Here is a 23,387-nt window from a genome sequence, read left to right on the forward strand (position 1 = left end):
GTTACAATTACTAGTTACTTTATTTCAAAAGTAACTCAGTTACTAACTCAGTTACTTATACCAAAAAGTAATGCGTTACTGTGAAAAGTAACTATTTAGTTACTTATTTTTTTCTTATTTAAAAAAAAAAAAAAGCTCCCATTTATGCCCTTTTAGCCTTCATTTCAGTACTGTTATTGCACTGGAGAATAATACAATCTGTTGATCAACTTGACATGCAATGTGGTCTACGTACAACACAAATACAAATATATGTTTCAAAGGGCCAATTTATATCAGGCCAGAACAAATTGACACAACTATTTTAAATAGCTGCAACATAACATACATAAGTAACAAACAGCATAATAACCACATAGCTGTAAACCTGGCTTCACCTAAGGAAGGTACACGTGACATACACAAAGCCTAACCAGGCAGATTTTAATTGTTGTTTTGGGCAGTAGACGGGATCTTTGATCCAAGACACAACTTACATTGAACTAAAATGTTCTTTTCTTTGTGCTCGACAAAAGAAAAGAAGTGAGAATATTTCCATGTTAAGACACTCGACTGCGGCTCCGTTGTTAGTAAACACAGACACACCCTCCACTCCCCTCCCCTCCCCACACCCACACCCACACCCAGACACACACAGAGCGCGCCTCCGGCTTATGACACAAGAACATTCAGAAGAACGACACCGTAGCGCTCCAATAAAACACACTCAGATCTTCTGTTTCTAGCCGATACTACATAAACAATTACGTAAAATAACGCAGTAACTTATCATGTAGTAACGGTAACTGAATATAAAAAATAACGCGTTAGATTACTAGTTTTGTAACGCGTTAGTCCTAACACTGGTTGGATCCACTATGGACTGGACTCTCACTATTATGTTAGATCCACTATGGACTGGACTCTCACAATATTATGTTAGATCCACTATGGACTGGACTCTCACACTATTATGTTAGATCCACAATGGACTGGACTCTCACACTATTATTTATGTTAGATCCACTATGGACTGGACTCTCACTATTATGTTAGATCCACTATGGACTGGACTCTGACTATTATGTTAGATCCACTATGGACTGGACTCTGACTATTATGTTAGATCCACTATGGACTGGACTCTCACTATTATGTTAGATCCACTATGGACTGGACTCTCACAATATTATGCTAGATCCACTCGACGTCCATTGCACCGGTCCCCACATCTGCGGTCCCCTCCAAGGTTTCTCATTGTCATCCCATTGGGTTGAGTTTTTTCTTGCCCTGTTGTGGGATTTGAGCCGAGGATGTCGTTGTGGCTTGTGCAGCCCTTTGAGACACTCGTGATTTAGGGCTATATAAGTAAACATTGATTGATGATTGATTTATTTATTTAGGTGTTTGCGGGCCAGGTAAAAATTATGTGGCGGGCTACATCTGGCCCCCGGACTTTGAGTTTGACACCTAATTAAATGCTGGCTAAAGTCGTGGAAAGCCCAGACGAGATATTGCTGCCTCAGCATTAATCAATCCAGGCATGACTTTATTGTCCCAATGATGGCGACGCCTATTTAAGGAAGCTCCTGGTCTACAAAGCGACTATGCTGCCATATGTCCCCGCCATAGCTGCAGCTCCCTCTAAACATTTAGGCCCTTTTCTCTAAATAAGGCAGCCGGTGGTTGTTCTGTCATTGTGCCTGCAAACATGCCGTCAGTGTGCGAGGAACAGGCCTGAAGCGTGCATTCCTTCGCCTTGTATGGAGACACAAGCCCCAAGACAGGGGTCCGCCCACAACACGGAGGTGCCTCCCCATTAGACAGACGGGGCGGGACAAAAGAGGCGGGACCTGATACTAGCGGGGCTGCCTCTCCATTGGACGGGGAGGAAAAAGGGGCGGGGCGTAACAGTGGGCTGAGTCTACAAACTTTTTCAGTGGTATCATCTGCCTCCCTTCCTGCATTACTACCGCTCGGACCGGACTCAAGGAGCTCGCACGTATTCCTACCTAAACACCAGGTGAGAAAAGACGCTTTCTCCTCCGTGAAACATCACAATAGTACCAAGAATGTGTGAATTTTGTGTAAATTGGCCGACGCAGTGAAGTGCGCGCGCGTGTTTACTTCCGGCTCCTTGCTGAATTACACAGGAATTCCGAAAGGCCTTTTTTTTTTTTTTTTTTTTCCAAACATTGAATTCACTCTTGCGTCGGGAATTCCTGACAGTTTGACCTTAAGTCCCAGCAAGTGACGACAGGAAAGTGTTTTAGTCATATCAGTGCGTGTACGTGTGTGGGCGTGTTGGGGTCAAACATGGAGGAAAACAAACACAAGACAATCTCACTCATGTGTAATAGTTATATTAGGATTCATTTTAACAATCGATTCGATTCAGAATTTGTGGTTGCCGATACGATTCAGGGACGTATTTTATTTTATTTTCAGAACGATACAATCCAATCTACTTTATTTATATAGCACGCGTATGCAGCTGAGATAGGCTCCATGCAGCACCCCCCGCGACTCCGAACGGGACAAGCGGTAGGAAATGGATGGGTTTCAAAAAACAATAGAAGTTTCCCAACGTGCTGCCCAGACGTTGAGACATATAATCGCGGTCAAAAGTGTACATACACTTGTAAAGAACATAATGTCATGGCTGTCTTGAGTTTCCAGTAGTTTCTACAACTCTTATTTTTTTGTGATCGAGTGATTGGAGCACGTACTTGTTGGTCACAAAAAACATTCATAAAGTTTGGTTCTTTTATGAATTTATTATGGGTCTACTGAAAATGTGTGCAAATCTGCTGGGTCAAAAGTATACATACAGCAATGTTAATATTTGCTTACATGTCCCTTGGCAAGTTTCACTGCAATAAGGCGCTTTTGGTAGCCATCCACAAGCTTCTGCTAGAATTTTTGACCACTCCTCTTGACAAAATTGGTGCAGTTCAGCTAAATGTGTTGGTTTTCTTACATGGACTTGTTTCTTCAGCATTGTCCACACGTCAGGACTTTGGGAAGGCCATTCTAAAACCTTCATTCTAGCCTGATTTAGCCATTCCTTTACCACTTTTGACATGTGTTTGGGGTCATTGTCCTGTTGGAACACCCAACTGTGCCCAAGACCCAACCTCCGGGCTGATGATTTAAGGTTGTCCTGAAGAATTTGGAGGTAATCCTCCTTTTTCATTGTCCCATTTAAAGCACCAGTTCCATTGGCAGCAAAACAGGCCCAGAGCATAATACTACCACCACCATGCTTGACGGTAGGGATTGGTGTTACTGGGATTAAAGGCCCCACCTTTTCTCCTCCAGACATATTGCTGGGTATTGTGGCCAAACAGCTCCATTTTTGTTTCATCTGACCACAGAACTTTCCTCCAGAAGGTCTTATCTTTGTCCATGTGAATGTTTTTTGTGACCAATAAGTATGTGCTCCAATCACTCTATCACAAAAAAATAAGAGTTGGAGAAATTATTGGAAACTCAAGACAGCCATGACATTATGTGTATGTGTATGTACACTTTTGACCACGACTGTACATACTAGGGGAGTCAACAATATCAAACATTTAACTATAAAGTAATAAATACATCAGAGAAAATAAAATGGAGTACAATCACACAACTCTCATGCTGATTTAGAAGCCAAAGAGTAAAAATATGTTTTAAGAGGTGATTTAAAAGTCATCAAAGAGGGAATAGCAAGAGGGATGTTGTTCCAGAGTTTTGGAGCCACAGCAGAAAATGCTGGATTTTAAACAGGTTTTTGGGACAACAAGAAGAAACTGATCAGCTGACCTCAGCGACCTGGTGGGGGTGTACATCTTTAAAAGGTCTGACATATATTGTGGTGCTAATCCTTTGAGATTTAAAAACAAACAACAATATTTTAAAATTAAGTGGGAGCCAGTGAAGGGACGCTAAAATGTGTTCATGTTTTTAGTGGCAGTTAAAAGGCGAGCAGCAACATTTTGGACGAACTGCAATGGAGCCATTGAGGCCTGCTTTATTCCAACGCAGAGGGAGTTGCAGTCGTCCAAACGTGATAAAATAAAAGCATGGATTACCCGCTCAAAGTCGTTAAAAGATAAAACTGATTCCATTTTTGCTTAATCCAACCCAATCCACTTTGTTTGTATAGCACATTTAAACAATAACAATGTTTCCAAAGTGCTGCACAACAATATTAAAAGCAATATTCAAATATTATCCTTAGCTCCACCAATGACTGAATAAAAACAACAACAAAAAAATATAAAACCAATGTAAAAATAAATATGATGAAAATGCTTAAAGTCTCAGATGATAACAACTAGATCGTACAACAGAGTTAATCTGATGTTCCAATTTAAAATCATTGTCCAATTTAAAACCAAGATTTGTGACTGTGGGTTTTAAATAAGGCATCCGGGGTCCAGGTCACTGGGGGGAGAATTCTGTTTTACTTTTGAGTCAGATAAAATAATTTATGTCTTGTTCTCATTTAAGTTTACCGCCAACCATGCTTTTATGTCCTCAAGACAATTTAAAAGAGATTTTAAACATGTGTCACTTTTTTTAAAGGGACATATATTTGCGTATCATCCACATAAAGATGATATATAATATTATATATATTTTAAATGTGTTGAATGGCAGGATGTACCCTGAAAACAGGATTGGTCCTAGGACTGTGGTGTCCTGAGGGACACCACAGTACAAGGGCGCTTAGGCCGAAGCCGAATCATCAATTTGGATTTTAAAAGTTCTGTTTGTCGGATATGACTTGAACCTAAACGATTCAGTGAATTGAAATCGATTCAGTAACTTTTTTAGGAAAAAAAAATCAAGCAGTGTGAGTGTGAAATAAATAGTGGATACTGCAGGTGAAGTTTCCTATATTCCTGTTATTTCTTGTAAGGGAATGATGTATAAATGAATGATGGATTCAAAGTCAACAACAATTCATGGCCAATGTATTCACATCTCATTTGAATAAAGGGCAAACAACACTTTAGGTTGAATTAACGAGAAGAAACCTTTTCTGCGCTCATTTTCAATATTCAAAAAATTTTCAGTATAAGAAAAACAATTTTAACTGTAGACTAACCTGCTACTTTGGCGGTTGTTGTTCCAACATAAAATAATACAATATTCCTGTCAAAAATAAAGTGCGACCAACATATCTTCAGCTTGAATTAACAGCAGAGGTGGGAATCTTTCAACATCTCACGATTCCATTGCGATTCAGAAAAAATCGATTATTGATGCACCTTTAATTTATGTATATTCATGCAGTTTTACAAGCGTTTATCAATTGCAACTTTAAAGAACAGTTCATTTGGAACAAGAAACCGTTAAATTAATTCCCACATGTATTCAATTAATGAAAATGTGTGCAAAACAGGATCATAAATGCCCGATAATAAAGGATCTGGTCGGATCTCTCTGTGAGGGTCGGATCTCTCTGTGAGGTGGCTCGCTGAAGTCAGCCAAATTTTAGAACCGTCTACATTACTTTGTTTACAATAAATAAATCGATTATCAGTTATTGACATTTAATTATCGATTCTATAATCGTCCATGTCTGAATTGCGATGCATCTAAAAATCGATTATTTCCCCCACCTATAATTAACAGTAGATTCACCTGCTATGTTTACTTTTGTTTTTTGACATGGAAATAATAAAAATAATACAAAATAGATTAATATTAAAAATTAAGTGCAACCAAATCTCTACAGGTTAAATGAGCACTGGTTTGACCTGCTACTACTGTCATTTTAACAAGCAGCTACAGTCGTCACAACAAATGCAAACAGCACAACACAATAACATAAAGCCATCACGACGATACAAAGACTGAACGGAAGTGACAGCGGACCTGTTTTGGCGACTCACCGACTTCCTGAGACGGAACGTTGACAACAGTGTAATGAACGTAAGTGAAGAGTGACCACTTTTTCAGTCATAAATAACTTTTTAAAATGTTTTAATACTAATAAACTATGTTCAGGAAGTTGGTCCGTCACCGTAACTTGCTCCGTTGTTTGTGGCTTAAAGTTGCTTTGCGGCTTTAAATTATTGTATCGTGGCTTTTGCAATCGTGCTGTAGCTGAAAGTTGTTGTGTTGTAATATCTGATATTGTCTTGTCGCATAAAGAGCAACCACCATTTGTTGTGACCTCTCAGCCACCGTAGCTATTTTTGTTTTGCCGACTAATGGCGATGATGCCACAAACAGATTTGAATAACGTTTAACTTCCTTATCATTAAAATTGTTAAACTTCTGTCGTTCTTGAATACAATGTTTTCCTTTTTTTAGTATCGATAAAATCGATCAATTTCCTTTGTCTGATCGATACCTGTCTTCCGGAAGGCAAACTTGCCGAGCACAGAATGACGTAGTTGAATATAAGGAGTATTAATTAATTGTTACACACCTAATTTATATACAATACCGGTCAAAAACATCACCTGCATAGCAACGAGTTTGCACTTCAAATATAAGTAAAAACATCCTGTAATGTGAAACTTGTTATGGTCCATGTGTCAGTTTATTTAACGCCTTTGCAGTATACACAATCCCAATGGATTAGAAAGCAATTAATCAATAAATAAATCGGCATGCGATTGAAGAGCTAAAACAATAGAGTGTAATTTAGGAATTAAAGCTACGGGTACAGTACAGCTTTGAGTGTCCTCATAACCCTTTGTTTTACTTTTAAAGAAAGAGTGGAGCCCTGGATTGTCACATTGTTCAAATATTACAATCATCAGTGCTGTGTGATTTAATAGTCTTTCATTTGTTGCACAATTGTGACAAATAAAACATTTTCTTGGCGTATATCTCTCTTCAGTTCTGAATCTAATAGTTCCATATCATATAGTACAAGCCTGGGCAATCATTTTGACTCGGGGGGCCAAATTTAGAGAAAAAAATGTGTGAGGGCCGGAATATCTATTTTTAGGAACACTAATACAAAACCTTACAATAATGTCTGCTTTAAAGCCAAAAACATTATGACAGATCGCCTAAAAAACTGAATGAAATTGTACATTTTTTTTACTGAATGAGAAACCTAGAATGTACATGAAAATAAAGAATGTGGGATTTACAATATTAACTATGAAGGATAAAACACTGAATATTGACAACATATGAACGTCACACCCCCTCTCCATCCACATATTTTACAATCAAGTGAAACACAACAAAAATGCAACAAAAACAGCCAATTATGAACGCGAAGGGTAAAATAAAACCCACCTACAATCTGATACATCTGATACATCACTAAGCTTTAGAACTTTGTTGTAAAAATCTCCTTCCGCGTCTGTCCCTGACACCCACATTTCAGGTTCTGGAAACACTCTGTGGAAACGCTCCCCACCCACACTGCTTGGTGCCTCGTCTGAGCTGCTGTGACTTAGATTACCATAGTAACTAATTAGATTACCATAGTAACTAGTATATCATGCAAAAGTGCAGATTCCAAGCATTGAAATACTTTGTATAGTTCAAGACTTACGATCATTTGAAAACATCACATCATAATGGCAGCTACACTTTCCATCTTAAAGATCTAAAAAAAAATATTTGGGAATGTCCGGCGGGCCAGAATGAAAAGCTTAACGGGCCGCATGCGGACCCCGGGCTCTAATTTAACCCAGGTCTGATATAGTATAATGCTGAACTAGTCATCCGTGTCGAGGGTCCTGGGGGAAGACACTTCCTTGTACAGAATTCATTGGTTGACATGACTGCGATTAATTAATTTCCGCCAAGTAGAAAACATTAATTAGAAAACAAATATTTCAATAGAATAGAATAGAATGGACTTTATTGTCATTATACTTGCATATAACGAGATTAAGGACTCCAATTTAAGGTGCGGTAGTGGAAACAAATATGGAATAAAAATAAATCCCATAAGTAATAAAGATAAAAAAATAAGAATTAAAATAAACAGACTACTATCCAATAAAAACAATAAGCAATCCTGTACAATATACAAAACAATATACAAAAAACAGAGTATAAAAAACCTGTTTGCTACCATCTAAAGACATTTTTCAACACAATGAGATCCATCTGCACATGAAATAACACCCTCTAGTCACCTTTACACTCTTACAACCCAATATGGTAACGCTGCCTGAGGCTGAGCCAATCAGTAGCCACAATCAATACTGGACATCGTGATCTGATTGGTTTGGTCTCATCTCGTCGCCAATACTACTGCAGTATTGATATTTTTAGTTCATTTAGCCATTTTTATACGTGAACATGCTTAGATTAGTGCAAAAAGTGTTGTAAAATATGCTCAAAAAAGTCTGCTATATGGTGAAACCGCAATATTTGAAGTGTATTTACTTTTTTTACATGCTTCCAACCTGATCTTATACAAATGCTTATTCACTAAACCAGGGGTCGGCAACCCGCAACCGACGCACGGAGGGGAGGTTTGATGTGTGGGGGGCAGGGTTTGGTGGTAGCGGGGGTGTATAATGTAGCCCGGGAGAGTTAGGGATGCATGGGATTCTGGGTATTTGTTCTGTTGTGTTTATGTTGTGTTACGGTGCGGATGTTCTCCCAAAATGTGTTTGTCATTCTTGTTTGGTGTGGGTTCACATTGTGGCGCATATTAGTAAGAGTGTAAAAGTTGTTTTTATCGCCACCCTCAGTGTAACCTGTATCGCTGTTGACCAAGTATGCATTGCAGTCACTTACGTGTGCAGGCAGAGGCCGCATACAACATGTAACCGGGCTGGCACGTTGTTAGAACAGGCTGTATAGGGCGCTAATGGCAGTGCCATCACGGCACGCCCTTATTAGTGTTGATTGGGTGAAAATCAGCAGACATTCGAAAGGAAAGTAGCCCTGAATTACGGGAATCTCCCGGAAAAATCGGGATGGTTGGCAAGTATGACGCTGTCAAGCGCCATTCATATAAAACTATGCACTAACATCAAATTTTCATATTAATATGCGGGCCGCAAAATAACGTCTCACGGGCCGCGTGTCTTGTGGCTCCCATTGTTTTCTTTCATTTGTGAAATGGGTCAAAATGGTTCTTTGAGTGGTAAAGGTTGCCGACCCCTGCACTAAACTCTTCTGGTAAATTGTCATTAAATTATGAGTGCGAGACAGGATTCATATATTCACATTTATGTCAGTGGAATCACTGAAAATTAAATAATGTCATCTACATAGTATATTGTAATTCTTATTTGGCAAATGTCATGTTTCTGTCAAACCTCTTAAAGTACAATGGGAAAACAAGTTGACTTTAGACTAGACTAGATGTGACCAATCTAAGACTAGATGTGACCAATCTAAGTCTAAGACTAGATGTGACCAATCTAAGTCTAAGACTAGATGTGACCAATCTAAGTCTAAGACTAGATGTGACCAATCTAAGTCTATGAACATGAACTGATGAAGTCTACTCTGATGAGAGACCAATCGTCTTTCAAGACAAACCAAACTGTCCAGTTGTGATAGATTGAATGTCCTGAGACTACAATGACCTGATGAATGACCACATTCATAGACTTGAAAATTACTCGAATATAAGTGATATTGTTAACGCAGGCGGGCCATTTAAGCCGCACATTAATAGCAGTGAGCTAATGCTAGTTTACACTGCTATTGTTGACACACTAAGCAGGCAGCTGCTTTTGCTTTGTCTCAAACTTGCTAAAAGTAAATTCTAGATTATAATTGATGCATCTCTCGCCTGGTAGTAGACACATGTGGCCATGCACCGACAGTGGTCCACTTTCACATTCCCCCGGGATGGCGAAAAAGATAAGAAAAGATGCCAGTTGCAGCAACTTTTTTCCACCCCTTTGTGAGGATTGTGATTGAATCTTTATATAAATGTAATTATGTTCGCGGTCGACAGCCCGGCGAGAGTGTAAATATTACAGTAAGTGTTTGTTTTGTTTTGGTTTAATGTGGTAGTATGTTTAGCACCGAGCCATGCTGCTACCATGAATTGATTAACATGGACCCCGACTTAAACAAGTTGGAAAAACTTATTCAGGTGTTACCATTTAGTGGTCAATTGTACAGAATATGTACTGTACTGTGCAATCTACTAATAAAAGTTTAAAACAATCAATGCTAATGCTATAGTGTCACATAAAGCTGCATCCGTTTAGCACTCTGTTTCTAAAACGTATTGCTCATCCTCTTTGTGTTCGGGCTCAAAAATATAAGGTTCTGGATCAGAACTTTTTCCAAAGTAATCGTTGTTGACTCTCACAAAGTCTGTTTGATTAGCATTGTTGTTGATGGGGAAGGGATCTTTGGTTCGTAATGCAATGTCACGTGATCTCAAAATGGCTCAGGGATCTCTGTGACTTTGATACTATTTTGATCATATCTATTTACTCGCTAACTTTGGAAGTCTTTTGTTGTCATAAATCAGATATATATGATAATAGCTTCAATATAGAGGGCACTTGTTTTTCCACTGTACTGATACTTTAAATTATAGGTGAAACTTTACTGAACACTTCAATCACATGCTGATTTTTTAAATTGATTTATTTATGTCAAATCATATACTGTGAAGACAAAAATCATAAAACAATGCCACTCTCCAAATTCTTTTGGACGTAACTGTAAATAGGTTGAACATCGGTAGTGAAGGATGGTAAAGTCGTGGTTACATTTTTAGTGCCACTCAATTGTTTGGATGTACTTATTTCCTGCTACAAATGAGGTGTTGTAAAAAAAAAATTTGATACCAAATTCATTCATTGACGTCTACTGTGTTCTGAAAACAGTATTCTATTGTTCTACTAAGACCACAACAGATAACTCAATTAGAGGGCCTCACATTGGAGCTACCACACACACACATCCTTGTATTTGTAATCTTCTTGAGACCTGACAAAAATGCCTACCACTTTAGGACCACCCTTCCTAGATCTATAAGATTTGTATTTACAACATTAATAATATATACATACTATGCAAATATAAAAAAGGTAAGCTTTTAGTACATTTTCTTTGTAATTGTGTTTTAGTCTTCATTATTTACTTCAAGTTATTACAGTCTGTCTCTATATACATAGTTATTTTGTAAATAAATTTTGCCCAAACAGGACACATTTCAATTTCTTACACACACTTGGTATTACATATGTTGACGAGAGGTGGAGCACTTTTAAAAGCGACACAAAGTCAATTTGAAAAATCCCTCCTTTTTGGGACCACCCTAATTGTGATAGATTTCACCACCAGGGGTGCAAATGAGACATTTTCTATTAGATGCGATGGTTTTCCGTTTGAGGCCATGATTTATGTCCTCACTTGTTGATGTCTCAAGAAGGGTGGAAATACAAAAAACACACACACACTGTTGATGAAAGTCTGTGTGGATGAGAGACAAATTTATCTGATTGAGGCATTTCATGGTTACTTGCAGGATAACTTGGAAGTTAAATCCAGTTTGTTCTCCAGACTGTGCAATGGAGACAAGATCAAAGCCGGTGTGTGTTCGCAATAACAGAAACGATTGCATTAATTTTTTGTACACGCAAACCCTTACTAATGCCCCCCCCCCCCCACCCCCCCCCCCCCCACTTACTAAATAGACGTATTAAGACTTTATTGATCCACAGGGGAAATAGTTTAACACTGTAGCTCACCGACAAGAGGAAAGGATAACTAAAACACTCTCAAGGACATTGAAACAAGGAAGAAATAATAAATTAAATAAACTAAAGACAATTATTATTTAGGGCTCATCAATACAAGCAGGTCATAGTGATCACAAGGAATATATTTAACATTAAGTATTACCTCACACATAAACAACGATAAGTAGATAGCAAGATAGATGTAAAGTATGAATTATAGTTATTATACAAATGTAAATTGATGCAATGCCGTGACTTTAATTAATAGTCAACAGGTTCTGCATATTGTATTGATAATAATGTCTTTATCAACCAAAATAATAAAATACATAAATAATTAACTCAAGGCTGACTTCTTGCTCTATTTTGGCCGTATTATTGTTGTATTGTTTTTTTGTTTTTTTACAGTGCATCCAGAAATAATTCACAGTACTTCATTTTGTCTTCAAAATTCTACACACAATACCCCATAATGACAAGGTGAAAACCCTTTTTTTTTTTTTGGTATTTTTTGTAAATGTATGAGAAATATACAAATTTAAAAAACAGAAGTATTCACAGCCTTTGCTCAATACTTTGTTGATGCACCATTGGCAGCGAATACAGCCTCAAGTCTTTTTGAATACGACGCCACAAGCTTGGCACGCCTATCTTTGGGATGTTCCACCCATTCCTCTTTGCAGCACCTCTCAAGCTATTAGGAATTTATTCCGGAATAAGACTGTAACAAAACAAAAGGTGGAAAAAGTGAAGCTCTGTGAATACTTTCCGGATACAATGTAGATTTAAAAAGTCAAATTCTTTCACAGGATACACTGGCAGTTATTATGCAACACCCCAAAGCCAAACATTACGTAGATTTATTTTTTTTAACTTTCTTTGACCAAATCTCTCTATTAACTCCAGCCCTAAACAAAAATACCAAACATGTACCATATTTTTAAGACTATAAGCCGCTTCGGAGTATACGTCGCACCGGCCGAAAATGCACAATAAAGAAGAAAAAAACATATATACGTTGCACTGGAGTATAAGTCGCATTTTTGGGGGAAATTTATTTGATAAAATTCAACACCAAGAATAGACATTTGAAAGGCAATTTAAAATAAATAAAGAATAGTAAACAACAGGCTGAATAAGTGTACGTTATATGAGGCATAAATAACCAACTGAGAACGTGCCTGGTATGTTAACGCAACAAATCATGGCAAGAGTCATTCAAATAACTATAACATATAGAACATGCTATACGTTTACCAAACAATCTGTCACTCCCGATCGCTAAATCCGATGAAATCTTCCTCCTTGGTGTCGCTCCTGGTATACGCTGCTAGCGTCCATTCTTTCTGCTGCTCGATCGCCGTTTTCTGGTGCATATTTCACTATGTCCAGCTTGTAATCTGCAGTATATGATTTCCTTTTCAGTGCCATTTTAGTTCAGTCCTTCTCACTTTTTATAAGTTACCGCCAATGTTGATGTGATTCATTTTAATAGCTCCGGCAGTAGCGTATAGCATATAGCAGTTAGCATTCCAAGACCCACAATGCACTTCTGCCATGACCCACCCCCGCGGAATTCTTATTGGTTGGCGTGTGAGTGACGATTGCTGACGTGTTTGTGACGATGGCTGCCATTTGCTTCGTCGCTCACGCGAATGAGATAAATAATATTATTTGATATTTTACGGTTATGTATTAATAATTTCACACATAAGTCGCTCCGGAGTATACGTCGCACCCACGGCCAAACTATGAAAAAAAACGTTGATTTATAATCCGAAAATACGGTAATGTTTTTGTTTTTTTTAACCCTTCAAAGGCCTTTTGATCAAAGGATCAGTTGCCAATTGTGCATTACATTACATTATTTTACTCATTTAAACCTGTGACATTATTTCATCAAAAAGGTTTCAAAACGGTCAAATAAAAAAAAACATTAAATGTTTGATATATTTGTTTAGGACTGAAGTTGATGAAGAAATTTGAGGAAAAAAAGGGAAACAAATATGAAAACAAAATGTTTTTATTCCCTTCGAAATCTTACGGACTTTATGTCCTGTTTTGCTTTGTAGATAATTAAAGTCAAATGTCCCCAGATGGTTCATTAATTAGTCATTCTTACCGCACCAATATTGGAATGACTTTTTCTTTGTTACTTGTCTCTATTTCTATACACTAATACAGTACAGGCCACACATTTGGACACACCTTCTAATTAAATGCGTTTTCTTTATTTTCATGACTACCGTATTTTTCGGAGTATAAGTCGCTCCGGGGTATAAGTCGCACCGGCCGAAAATGCATAATAAAGAAGGGAAAAAACATATAAGTTGCGAGGAGTATAAGTCGCATTTTTTGGGGAAATTTATTTGATAAAATCCGGAACACACAGAATAGACATTTGAAAGGCAATTTAAAATAAATAAAGAATAGTAAACAACAGGCTGAATAAGTGTACGTTATATGACGCATAAATAACCAACTGAGAACGTGCCTGGAATGTTAACGTAACATATTATGGTAAGAGTCATTTAAATAACTATAACGTATAGAACATGCAATACGTTTACCAAACAATCTGTCACTCCTAATCGCTAAATCCCATGAAATCTTGTACGTCTAGTCTCTCACGTGAATGAGCTAAATAATATTTGACATTTTACAGTAATGTGTTAATAATTTCACACATAAGTCGCTCCTGAGTATAAGTCGCACCCCCGGCCAAACTATGAAAAAAAAACTGCGACTCATAGTCCAAAAAATACGGTATTTACATTGTAGATTGCCACATCAAAACTATGAATGAACACATGTGGAGTTATGTACTTAACAAAAAAATGGGGAAATAACTGAAAACATGTTTTTAATTCTAGTTTCTTCAAAATAGCCACCATTTGCTCTGATTACTGCTTTGCACACCCTTGGCATTCTCTCCATGAGCTTCAAGAGGTAGTCACCTTAAATGCTTTCCACTTCACAGGTGTCATTGTCTTGATGTGACAATCTGCAATGTAAATAGTCATGAAAATAAAGAAAACGCATTGAATGAGAAGAAGGTGTGTCCAAACGTTTGGCCTGCACTGTATATGTTTAGGACTGAAGTTGATTAAGAAATTTGAGCAAAAAAAAACAAAACTGTTTTTATGCACTTCGAAATCTTACGGACTTTATGTCCTGTTTTGCTTTGTAGATAATTAAAGTCAAATATCCCCAGATGGTTCAATAATTAGCCATTCTTACCGCATCAATATTGGAATGACTTTTTCTTTGTTACCTGTCTCTATTTCTATGCACTTATATTTTGTTGGTCAGACACCAATAACATTTATATCATGTTTGTTCAAAGAACAAAAACAAGGGACTATATTTGTGTGGGAACAGTAGGTAAGATTGTTGTGTGCAGAGACAAATAGTTTTAGTCTTACCTGTTTTGACACACGTCACACCAGGAAGCCAGGACAACTCTGACGAGGGCGAAAAGTGTCTCTTGTCTTTAGTGTTTGATCCGCACACAAGAATCTGTGACCTGTATTTACAGACGACATGATGAACAACAATCTATCTAGTAAGTGAGGATATATGACATTGAACATTGAAATGTGTATTTCCTGTGGATGTGTGTGTGTGTGTGTGTGTGTGTGGCTTTTCTGTCCAAAAACATGTTAATTCTGTCCATAGGTGTGATTGTGAATGATTGTTGGACTATGTCTGATCTAGCTGTGATTGATTATACATATTAGTTATGGACACTTGCTGTATGTATTACTTTGCACGGTTTAAAATAAAGCCAGTGTACAAGGAAGACAAGAGAAGTCAAAACAGGAAGTGCCTTTCTTGGACCAATTATGACCTCCCCTTTGTGGAATGTGTTCGAGCGCTTTGTGACATGACAAACCTGCAGTGCTTCTTGGAGGCAGACTCCTTTTATTTGTACATATTTCACCTGGAAGAGTACATTTGCAGTGTGCGATCGCTGATGATAAACTTTACACGCTAGTTTTGACAGACGGTAACGTGCTTCGTCACGTTCAAGAAGGCGACGGACATATTGTAACACACAAAAAGGAGTGTGAGTAAGAAGCATGAGAGAGCTATTTCATTTATTATCTTTTATTTCTTATGATGCTATGGAGTACGTTTTTTTAATTTATTTCCTTATAACAGGGATGTCAAAGTGGTTTTCATTGAGGGCACATCAACTATGGCGGCCATCAGAGGGCTGCTTGTAACAGTGAATAATGTATGAATTTGCCTCTGGATTTTATTGTTAATTATATACATTGTTTTAAGTAGACTGTCCAGTTTACAGAAAAAAGTTACATTTACAACATTTTGCTATAAAATGTAATTTTTGTATTTTTATTTTATTTTTACAACTTTTTACTGTAAATATAAAAACAGTACCACTGTTTTTTTTTTTTTTTGTTTTTTTTTTTTTTTACAGAAAAAGCTGGCAGCTTAGTTAATTGTTGTGTTAAATTGACATTGGTTTTTACAACATGATATTGTTCATGTAAAAACTACCGAATACACAAATGTACTGTCTTGCCATTTACAGTAATACACCGTTAAAAACAACAACCCTAGATTTTACAGTCAAAAAACTGGCAGCTCAGTCAACAGAATTTTAATGCAAAAAACAGTAGTATTTTTTTTGAATTTACAGTTATCTGCTGTAAAGAACAACGTAAAATGTATTGTCATTTTTATTAATTTGATGGGTAGTTTGCTCTAAAGTGAAGTATTTTTATTTAGACAAAAACATGTTCGGAAAGTACGATAATATACTGTAATATTTGTTGCAATATTGGATACTATTAAAGTTTAAAAGATTTGCAATTTCAAGCAGTATATATATTTTTTCTGTGAAATTGGAAAAAAATCAATGACATTTAGTGAGAAAATATGAAGTACCGGTACTTTATGGACACATATATCGGGCCTTGAGTTTGACACGTGCCTTATAACTAGGGCTGGGCAATATGGCCTTTTTTTAATATCTCGATATTTTTAGACCATGTCATGATACACGATATATATCTCGATATTTTGCCTTAGCCTTGAATGAACACTTGATGCATATAATCACAGCAGTATGATGATTCTATGTGTCTACATTAAAACATTCTTGTTCATACTGCATTAATATATGCTCATTTTAAACTTTCATGCAGAGAGGGAAATCACAACTAAGTCAATTTACCAAAACTGTATTTATTAAAGTTATTAAGAAGTGGCACAAACATTCACGTAATTTCCAAAACAAAGTGCAAGATTGTCAGAGACATTTTAAAACAAGCTATGAGTGCACTTTTGTGCATGATGTCACTAAGATGACATATCAAAACAACACTAAATTAAAGTGCACTTTTTGTACAGAACGCCATTACAATAGTTTAAAACAAATAAAGTGCACTTTTGTGCATGATGTCACACAAGATATTTCAATAACTCAAATAAAAATGAGCTGCATAATAGGAAATCAAATAGTGTATGTCCTTCGCTATGTGGTAGGTTCCTGCGGACGTTATCTCCTTCTGTTGTTGACTATTTTTTTCATACGGTGTTGACGTGGAAATGGTTGCCTCTGAATTTTGTTGGTGTGGCACCGAACGGAGATGTTGACATGCGGAGTTTCAAGCACTCTTCATTCTCTAGCAGGTGACTTTTCAAATGATGCTACATATTAGCAGTAATGCTACTTTTTGTAGCAACGCTTTTGCCCCACACTTGACAAATTACGGTTGTCTATTCGACATATTCCCGCTTGAAGCCAAACCACTGCCAGACGATGGACCCCCTGCTGTTTTTCTTGGGAATTAATTCTTCCTTCATTTGTTACCAGATTCGCACCTTCTTTCTCTCGTATTACCACTCGCACCACAGCTAACGTTACCCATGCCGCTACCTCTCTGCTCCGCCAGGGCGTATACGTATGTGACGTATGTAAGAAGGTGCGCTTGCTGTCTGTGAGACAAACAAGTGAGAAGAGCCTGTAGTGTAATGCCCGCAGCTAAAAGCAACTGCGTGAGAACGTATACTCCAATATCACGATATAGTCATTTTCTATATCGCACAGAGACAAACCCGCGATATATTGAGTATATTGATATATCGCCCAGCCCTACTTATAACTATATCTAACGTATAAATAGTCATAATAATAATAATAATCAATCAGATCAATAAAGTGCAAATTGAAAACGTATTTATTTTTGTTATGTCTTTTTAATCCTGTGTAATTATAATTGTGGATGTTAAATGCGCCATAAAAGGACTACGGATGGAAATTAGCTTGGTGCTAAATCTGGTGCAGCCATCTTTTTAATGTACCTGCTCCTTGTCCTTCAAATAAACAAATAAAATACTTGTGTAAATAAAAATGTAGTGTTGTACATTATATGTAAATAAACAATCAAGTAAAACATTGGGAGGACTATGGTTTTAGTAAGTGGATAAAAGTGGGCTGCTTTAGTGATAGCTCAGTGGGTTGTGCTCCTTTCATATCATACATGGTACACTGTGGAAATGATTCCAGGGTTTGTTGTTGTTGCCGTCTTTTTCGTCTCGTAAAGATGTGCGTTTTTCAACGCTGGAATAAGTTTGCTGTGCTGCAGCCTTTTTTAAACAAGCTTTGCAGCGTGCAGTCATTTGTTCCATGCCCGTTGCCGCAAATCTAAACCACTGACAACACTTTGCTTTGGAACGAAAGTCTCGCTCTTGTTTGCTTTAGCATTAGCCATGTGTTGCTAGGCGTGTAAGGGCTTAAGGGGGAGGGCGGAAGCCCCTGTGGGCAAAAAGGATGCCCAAGCAAAATGATAAAAAATAAAAACATCGATTTTTGAACTTTTTTTTTAAATGGTCTGCAACAAAAACTTTAATTTATCGGCGAGGCCTACTCAGACTGTAGACACATGGATGTGCCTTTAATAAAGTATGGCCGCTGCTGGCTAATGCAGGGGCGATGTATTCTTATTCACTTTTTTGTTTACTAAACATTCTAGAACATTATAAACCACAGTTTTTCTGCAGGCGAGCTACTTTTCAATTGACCAAGTGGAGGGGATCAACCTCATTCTTATATATGTGTACAGCTCCACTAATGGACATTGGAGTGTTACTTTCAAAGGCAAAATTAAAGTATTGTTAGAAACATAATTTTATATGGGACTTTATTGTATTATATGTATAGTACATGTTCCAAAAAGAAAAAAAGCATAAAACACCACCAGAATTAGAGATATTACAAGTCAAAGTGATGCAGCTTAGTGTTATGCTCATGACTTGGTGTAACTAAACATTACCCTATAAGATGAAGGCATTTGCATTTTATTGATATTTGAAATGTATTCAATGTTTATAAATATTTAAATATACTAAATGTAAAAAAGGGAATAAATATTCAAAATAAGATCATTAAATGAAATCTAGTTTGGTTACGCCATCATGAGCGCAACACAAGGTTGTAAAAGTTTCAACTACAATTCTAAATAAGATGTCAAAAGCAAACTGAAATCAAATACACACAGCTTAAAGATTGATCAATACCTATTTAAATTTAGTAATACATAAATATGATGATTTATCAAAATATAAAAGAAATATACCTGAACAGAACGCTCATGATGGTTACACCAAATCCTTTACCATCACTATATATATTCAAATACAGCCTCAAAAGCAACATGTATTGAAACAAAACAATGCACAATATGATATGAATGATATGGGGCAAAGACAGGAGACTTTATTCTTTAGGCCACCCTTAAAAAATGTTGTTTGCAATTTCCGACCCATAACATTTAGGGTTGGGTCGGTAGGTAGGTAATTATTTTTTTTTTGTAGCTTTACTGAATAATACCTGTTAAATATCTTTACTTGCAAATAAATTGACATCTAAGATAAATTGGTGACAAGTGTAGACATAGATCAGATGGTAAGGAATTGCCTCTAATCTTGGCTTATACTTGGAACTTAATAAATAGGAGAAAATAAATATTTAGAAATATTTGATAGAAGAAAAAAATCACTCCTGGACAGGCCAATAAAAACTTTTGGGTAGGCAGACAAGTAGTGGGTCAGTCGGCATTTGCAAACAAACACAATTTTAATTTAGGCCTTATCAAAACATAAAACGTTCTGTTTTATGAATATAAATCTATCTGTGATAGTAATCTGGGTTTATTGTGTATGAAATTAACATAATTAATCATTGACATACGCTCGAAATAATTACACAAACACACGGCATAGACGCTCGATATATTGGCGTGACTATCACGGACGTATGCAAATTGAATAATTCGAATTATTGCGAGAAATACACAAGCTCTTGCAAGAGCATGGAATATTTAAAAAGTACTATTAAAACCAATTTGAATGCGATTAATGTACAATATGCAACTAAAACCAGCGACAAGAAACAAGCTGAAAAAATAAAGAAATTGAAAATTGTTAACGTGGGTACCCAACTTTGATTCAATCAAATTACACATTTTCTTTAGTGACTAAAACAAGAGGTTAACGTATCGATAGAAAATTTATATAAAAGTATTCACTTACCGGCAAAACTATCCGTTGATGAATAAAATCCCATTATTTTCTTTATTTCCGTCCGTGACGAACGCTCGGCATAAACTTACTGGTAACACCAAATCGTCAACATGTTCTATTTATACCCTAAGCACGGCGGATGAATATCGTTTATCGCACCACGTGTTTACATGAATTATAAGTAGTCCACTTTGCATAATCCTTTGTTTATTTTGGCGGTTTCTTGCCATTTTATGATCAGTTATACGTTCGTGATGCGTTACACAATTCTCTCCGGGTGAAACAATTCCCTCTTATAAAGGCATAATTCAGAAAAGATGTTATTGTAAAATAGGTTGTTTATTTCTTATATAAATTATCAAACAATTAGAACTATTTCCCGCACGGATGTTTTATGTAAAACTGTTGTTATGGGGTAGTTTGAAAATAGAAATTGCCATCCATCCATCCCATCCATTTTCTACCGCTTATTCCCTTTGGAGTCGCGGGGGGCGCTGGAGCCTATCTCAGCTACAATCGGGCGGAAGGCGGGGTACACCCTGGACAAGTCGCCACCTCATCACAGGGCCAACACAGATAGACAGACAACATTCACACTCACATTCACACACTAGGGCCAATTTAGTGTTGCCAATCAACCTATCCCCAGGTGCATGTCTTTGGAGGTGGGAGGAAGCCGGAGTACCCGGAGGGAACCCACGCACAAAATAATTACGAACGTATGCGTTTTTCACCACCGGTTTTGATGAACTTTGCGATTTCGGTGGATGCTACAGAAATACTTCTGTATGTATTCATATTTCATCAACAGAATATGAATTGTTAATAAACTGACCAATTAATTTAAGCATAAACGGGAATGGGGGTAAAAAGTAACGCTATGAATCGCGTTTTTCCAAGTTTTTGGGGCATTTTTATGCTATTTCCAAGCATCTCCTTTTTATTATCGTTGATTTTAAATGGTCAAACTCATGCATATTATATATGCATGCCCTAGTAAACAAAAAAAAGTCATATTTATTTTGATTGTTACATTTTGAAGTACATTTGTGCAGGTGGGTGCAAATGTACCCATTACCAGAGCTGTACACATATCATTTATATTGATTTATTCATGAAAGAGAGGTTAACAAGTTAAAGGTGTTTAATGATAATACAAGCATGTTTCTTTCATGAAGACAAGAATATAAGTTGGTGTGATTGTGATGACTTGCATTGATTGGAATAAGACAGTAGTGATGATAACGTCCACATTTTCAAATGGAGGAGAAAAAAGTCCTCCTTTCTGTCCAATACCACGTGAAAGTGCTTGCTTTTTGTTTGGCCAGCTTCCATACTCTTTACAAGAAATACATTGGCGGCAAACTCCGTAGCTCGCTAGCTTGTGCGCGCAAGCTTTCTGAGACTCTTATTGTGTTAGCGCAGGCAGGATGAAGCAGCGCTTTTATTGTGAAGACAGGAATGTCGATCTTTAGAGTTTTGACGGCAGGTACGGCGCGAGAGTCTGTTGAAATAAAAACGTGTTTCTCGCCTTCCTGTCGGTCGTTTTTTCTTAATAATGATCTCACAGGACCCTCGGGTGCCGTGAATGTCAATCAAGTGACCAAAGTCACGTCTTGGTGAGGATTGATGATCGCTCATTTTTAGGTGTATTTTTTTAATTATAGCTAATGCAACGAAATCGTGTTCTTATATGTACTGTAAAGTTCAAATTTGAATGACAATAAAAGGAAGTCTAAGCCTAAAAGGAAGTCTCTTAATGCCTGGCTGGCGATGGACCGGTAGCTTGCGCTCGACGTAACGGGCACCCCTCATCTAGAACAAATGCGAGTTATGTCAATAAATCATCATGAATAGCAGTGTGACTGCATTGTACAGAGCCATTCAAAGTCTTACCAGTGGACAAACACTTGTTGGGAGGGTGGCCATCTTGTTCACTTTGCAACAGGTTGACATGGTACACAGGGACAAAAGAGGGCATGATGTCATCCTGCTGTGACTCATCTGCCAAACAAGCCTGCACCAAACAGCCGCTACACTAAATTAGCTTTTCTGGTAACAACAACCTCACTGATCAACACACGCTATGAGAGATACTGGCACAGCTGAATATGAGGGACTGTTCTATTTCATCTTCAGTTGTGTCCTCTCTTTAAAGGTCGCTGAGAACAGGACATCAAATACAACATGAGATTTCAAAGTATTATTAAGATTATTACTGTCCTTCCGAACCTCTTTGGTGTGACCGACAGTGAAGCGCACATGTTTGAGGGATGACATGTTGATGTCCGACAGGTCTGAAGCCAGCAGCAGCCATGTCGAGCAAGCGCGCCAAGGGCAAGACGACGAAGAAGCGCCCCCAGAGGGCCACGTCCAACGTCTTCGCCATGTTTGACCAGTCCCAGATCCAGGAGTTCAAAGAGGCCTTCAACATGATTGACCAGAACAGAGACGGCTTCATCGACAAGGAGGACCTGCACGACACGCTGGCCTCTTTGGGTACGCACATACATACACACATATATACATACATACACACATATATACACACATACTGTATATACATACATACACACATATATTCACATATATACATACATACACACTAGGGCTGGGCGATATGGCCTTTTTTTAATATCGCGATACACAATATATATCTCGATATTTTGAATGAACACTTGATGCATATAATCACAGTAGTATGATGATATGCTCATTTTAAACTTTCATGCAGAGAGGGATATCACAACTAAGTCAATTTACCAAAACTGTATTTATTAAACAGTTATTAAGCAGTGGCACAAACATTCATGTCATTTCAAAAACAGAAAGTGCAAAATTGTCAGTCATTTTAAAACAAGCTATTAGTGCACTTTTGTGCATGATGTCACTAAGATCAGTGGTCCCCAACCTTTTTGTAGCTGCGGACCGGTCAACGCTTGAAAATTTGTCCCGCGGACAGGGGGGCGGGGGGATTTTATTTTATTTTTTTATTTATTTTTAATAAAGAAATACAATCATGTGTGCTTACGGACTGTATCCCTGGAGACTGTATTGATATACATTGATATATAGTGTACCGTATTTTCCGCACTATTAGCCGCACCTAAAAACCACAAATTTACTCAAAAGCTGACAGTGCGGCTTATAACCCGGTGCGCTTTATATATGGATTAATATTAAGATTCATTTTCATAAAGTTTCGGTCTC

The 23,387-nt window shown here is 37.3% G+C and overlaps 1 protein-coding gene across 2 annotated transcripts in view; it reads left to right on the plus strand.

Moving 5' to 3' along the window:
- Positions 1–1,863: 1,863 nt before the first annotated feature.
- Positions 1,864–23,387, plus strand: part of myl9b (myosin, light chain 9b, regulatory) — a 31,239-nt gene continuing 9,715 nt past the window's right edge. The window contains exons 1-2 of one of the 2 annotated variants that reach the window (XM_061985709.1): positions 1,864–2,002; positions 22,473–22,676. In XM_061985709.1, coding sequence (XP_061841693.1) covers positions 22,493–22,676 — 184 coding nt within the window. In that variant the 5' untranslated portion in view covers positions 1,864–2,002; positions 22,473–22,492. Of the gene's footprint in view, positions 2,003–15,061; positions 15,190–22,472; positions 22,677–23,387 lie in introns of those variants that run through there. The other variant, XM_061985708.2, reaches the window with a different exon arrangement.

The sequence above is a fragment of the Nerophis lumbriciformis genome, linkage group LG23 (assembly GCF_033978685.3).
Source record: "Nerophis lumbriciformis linkage group LG23, RoL_Nlum_v2.1, whole genome shotgun sequence".
NCBI lineage: Eukaryota > Metazoa > Chordata > Actinopteri > Syngnathiformes > Syngnathidae > Nerophis > Nerophis lumbriciformis.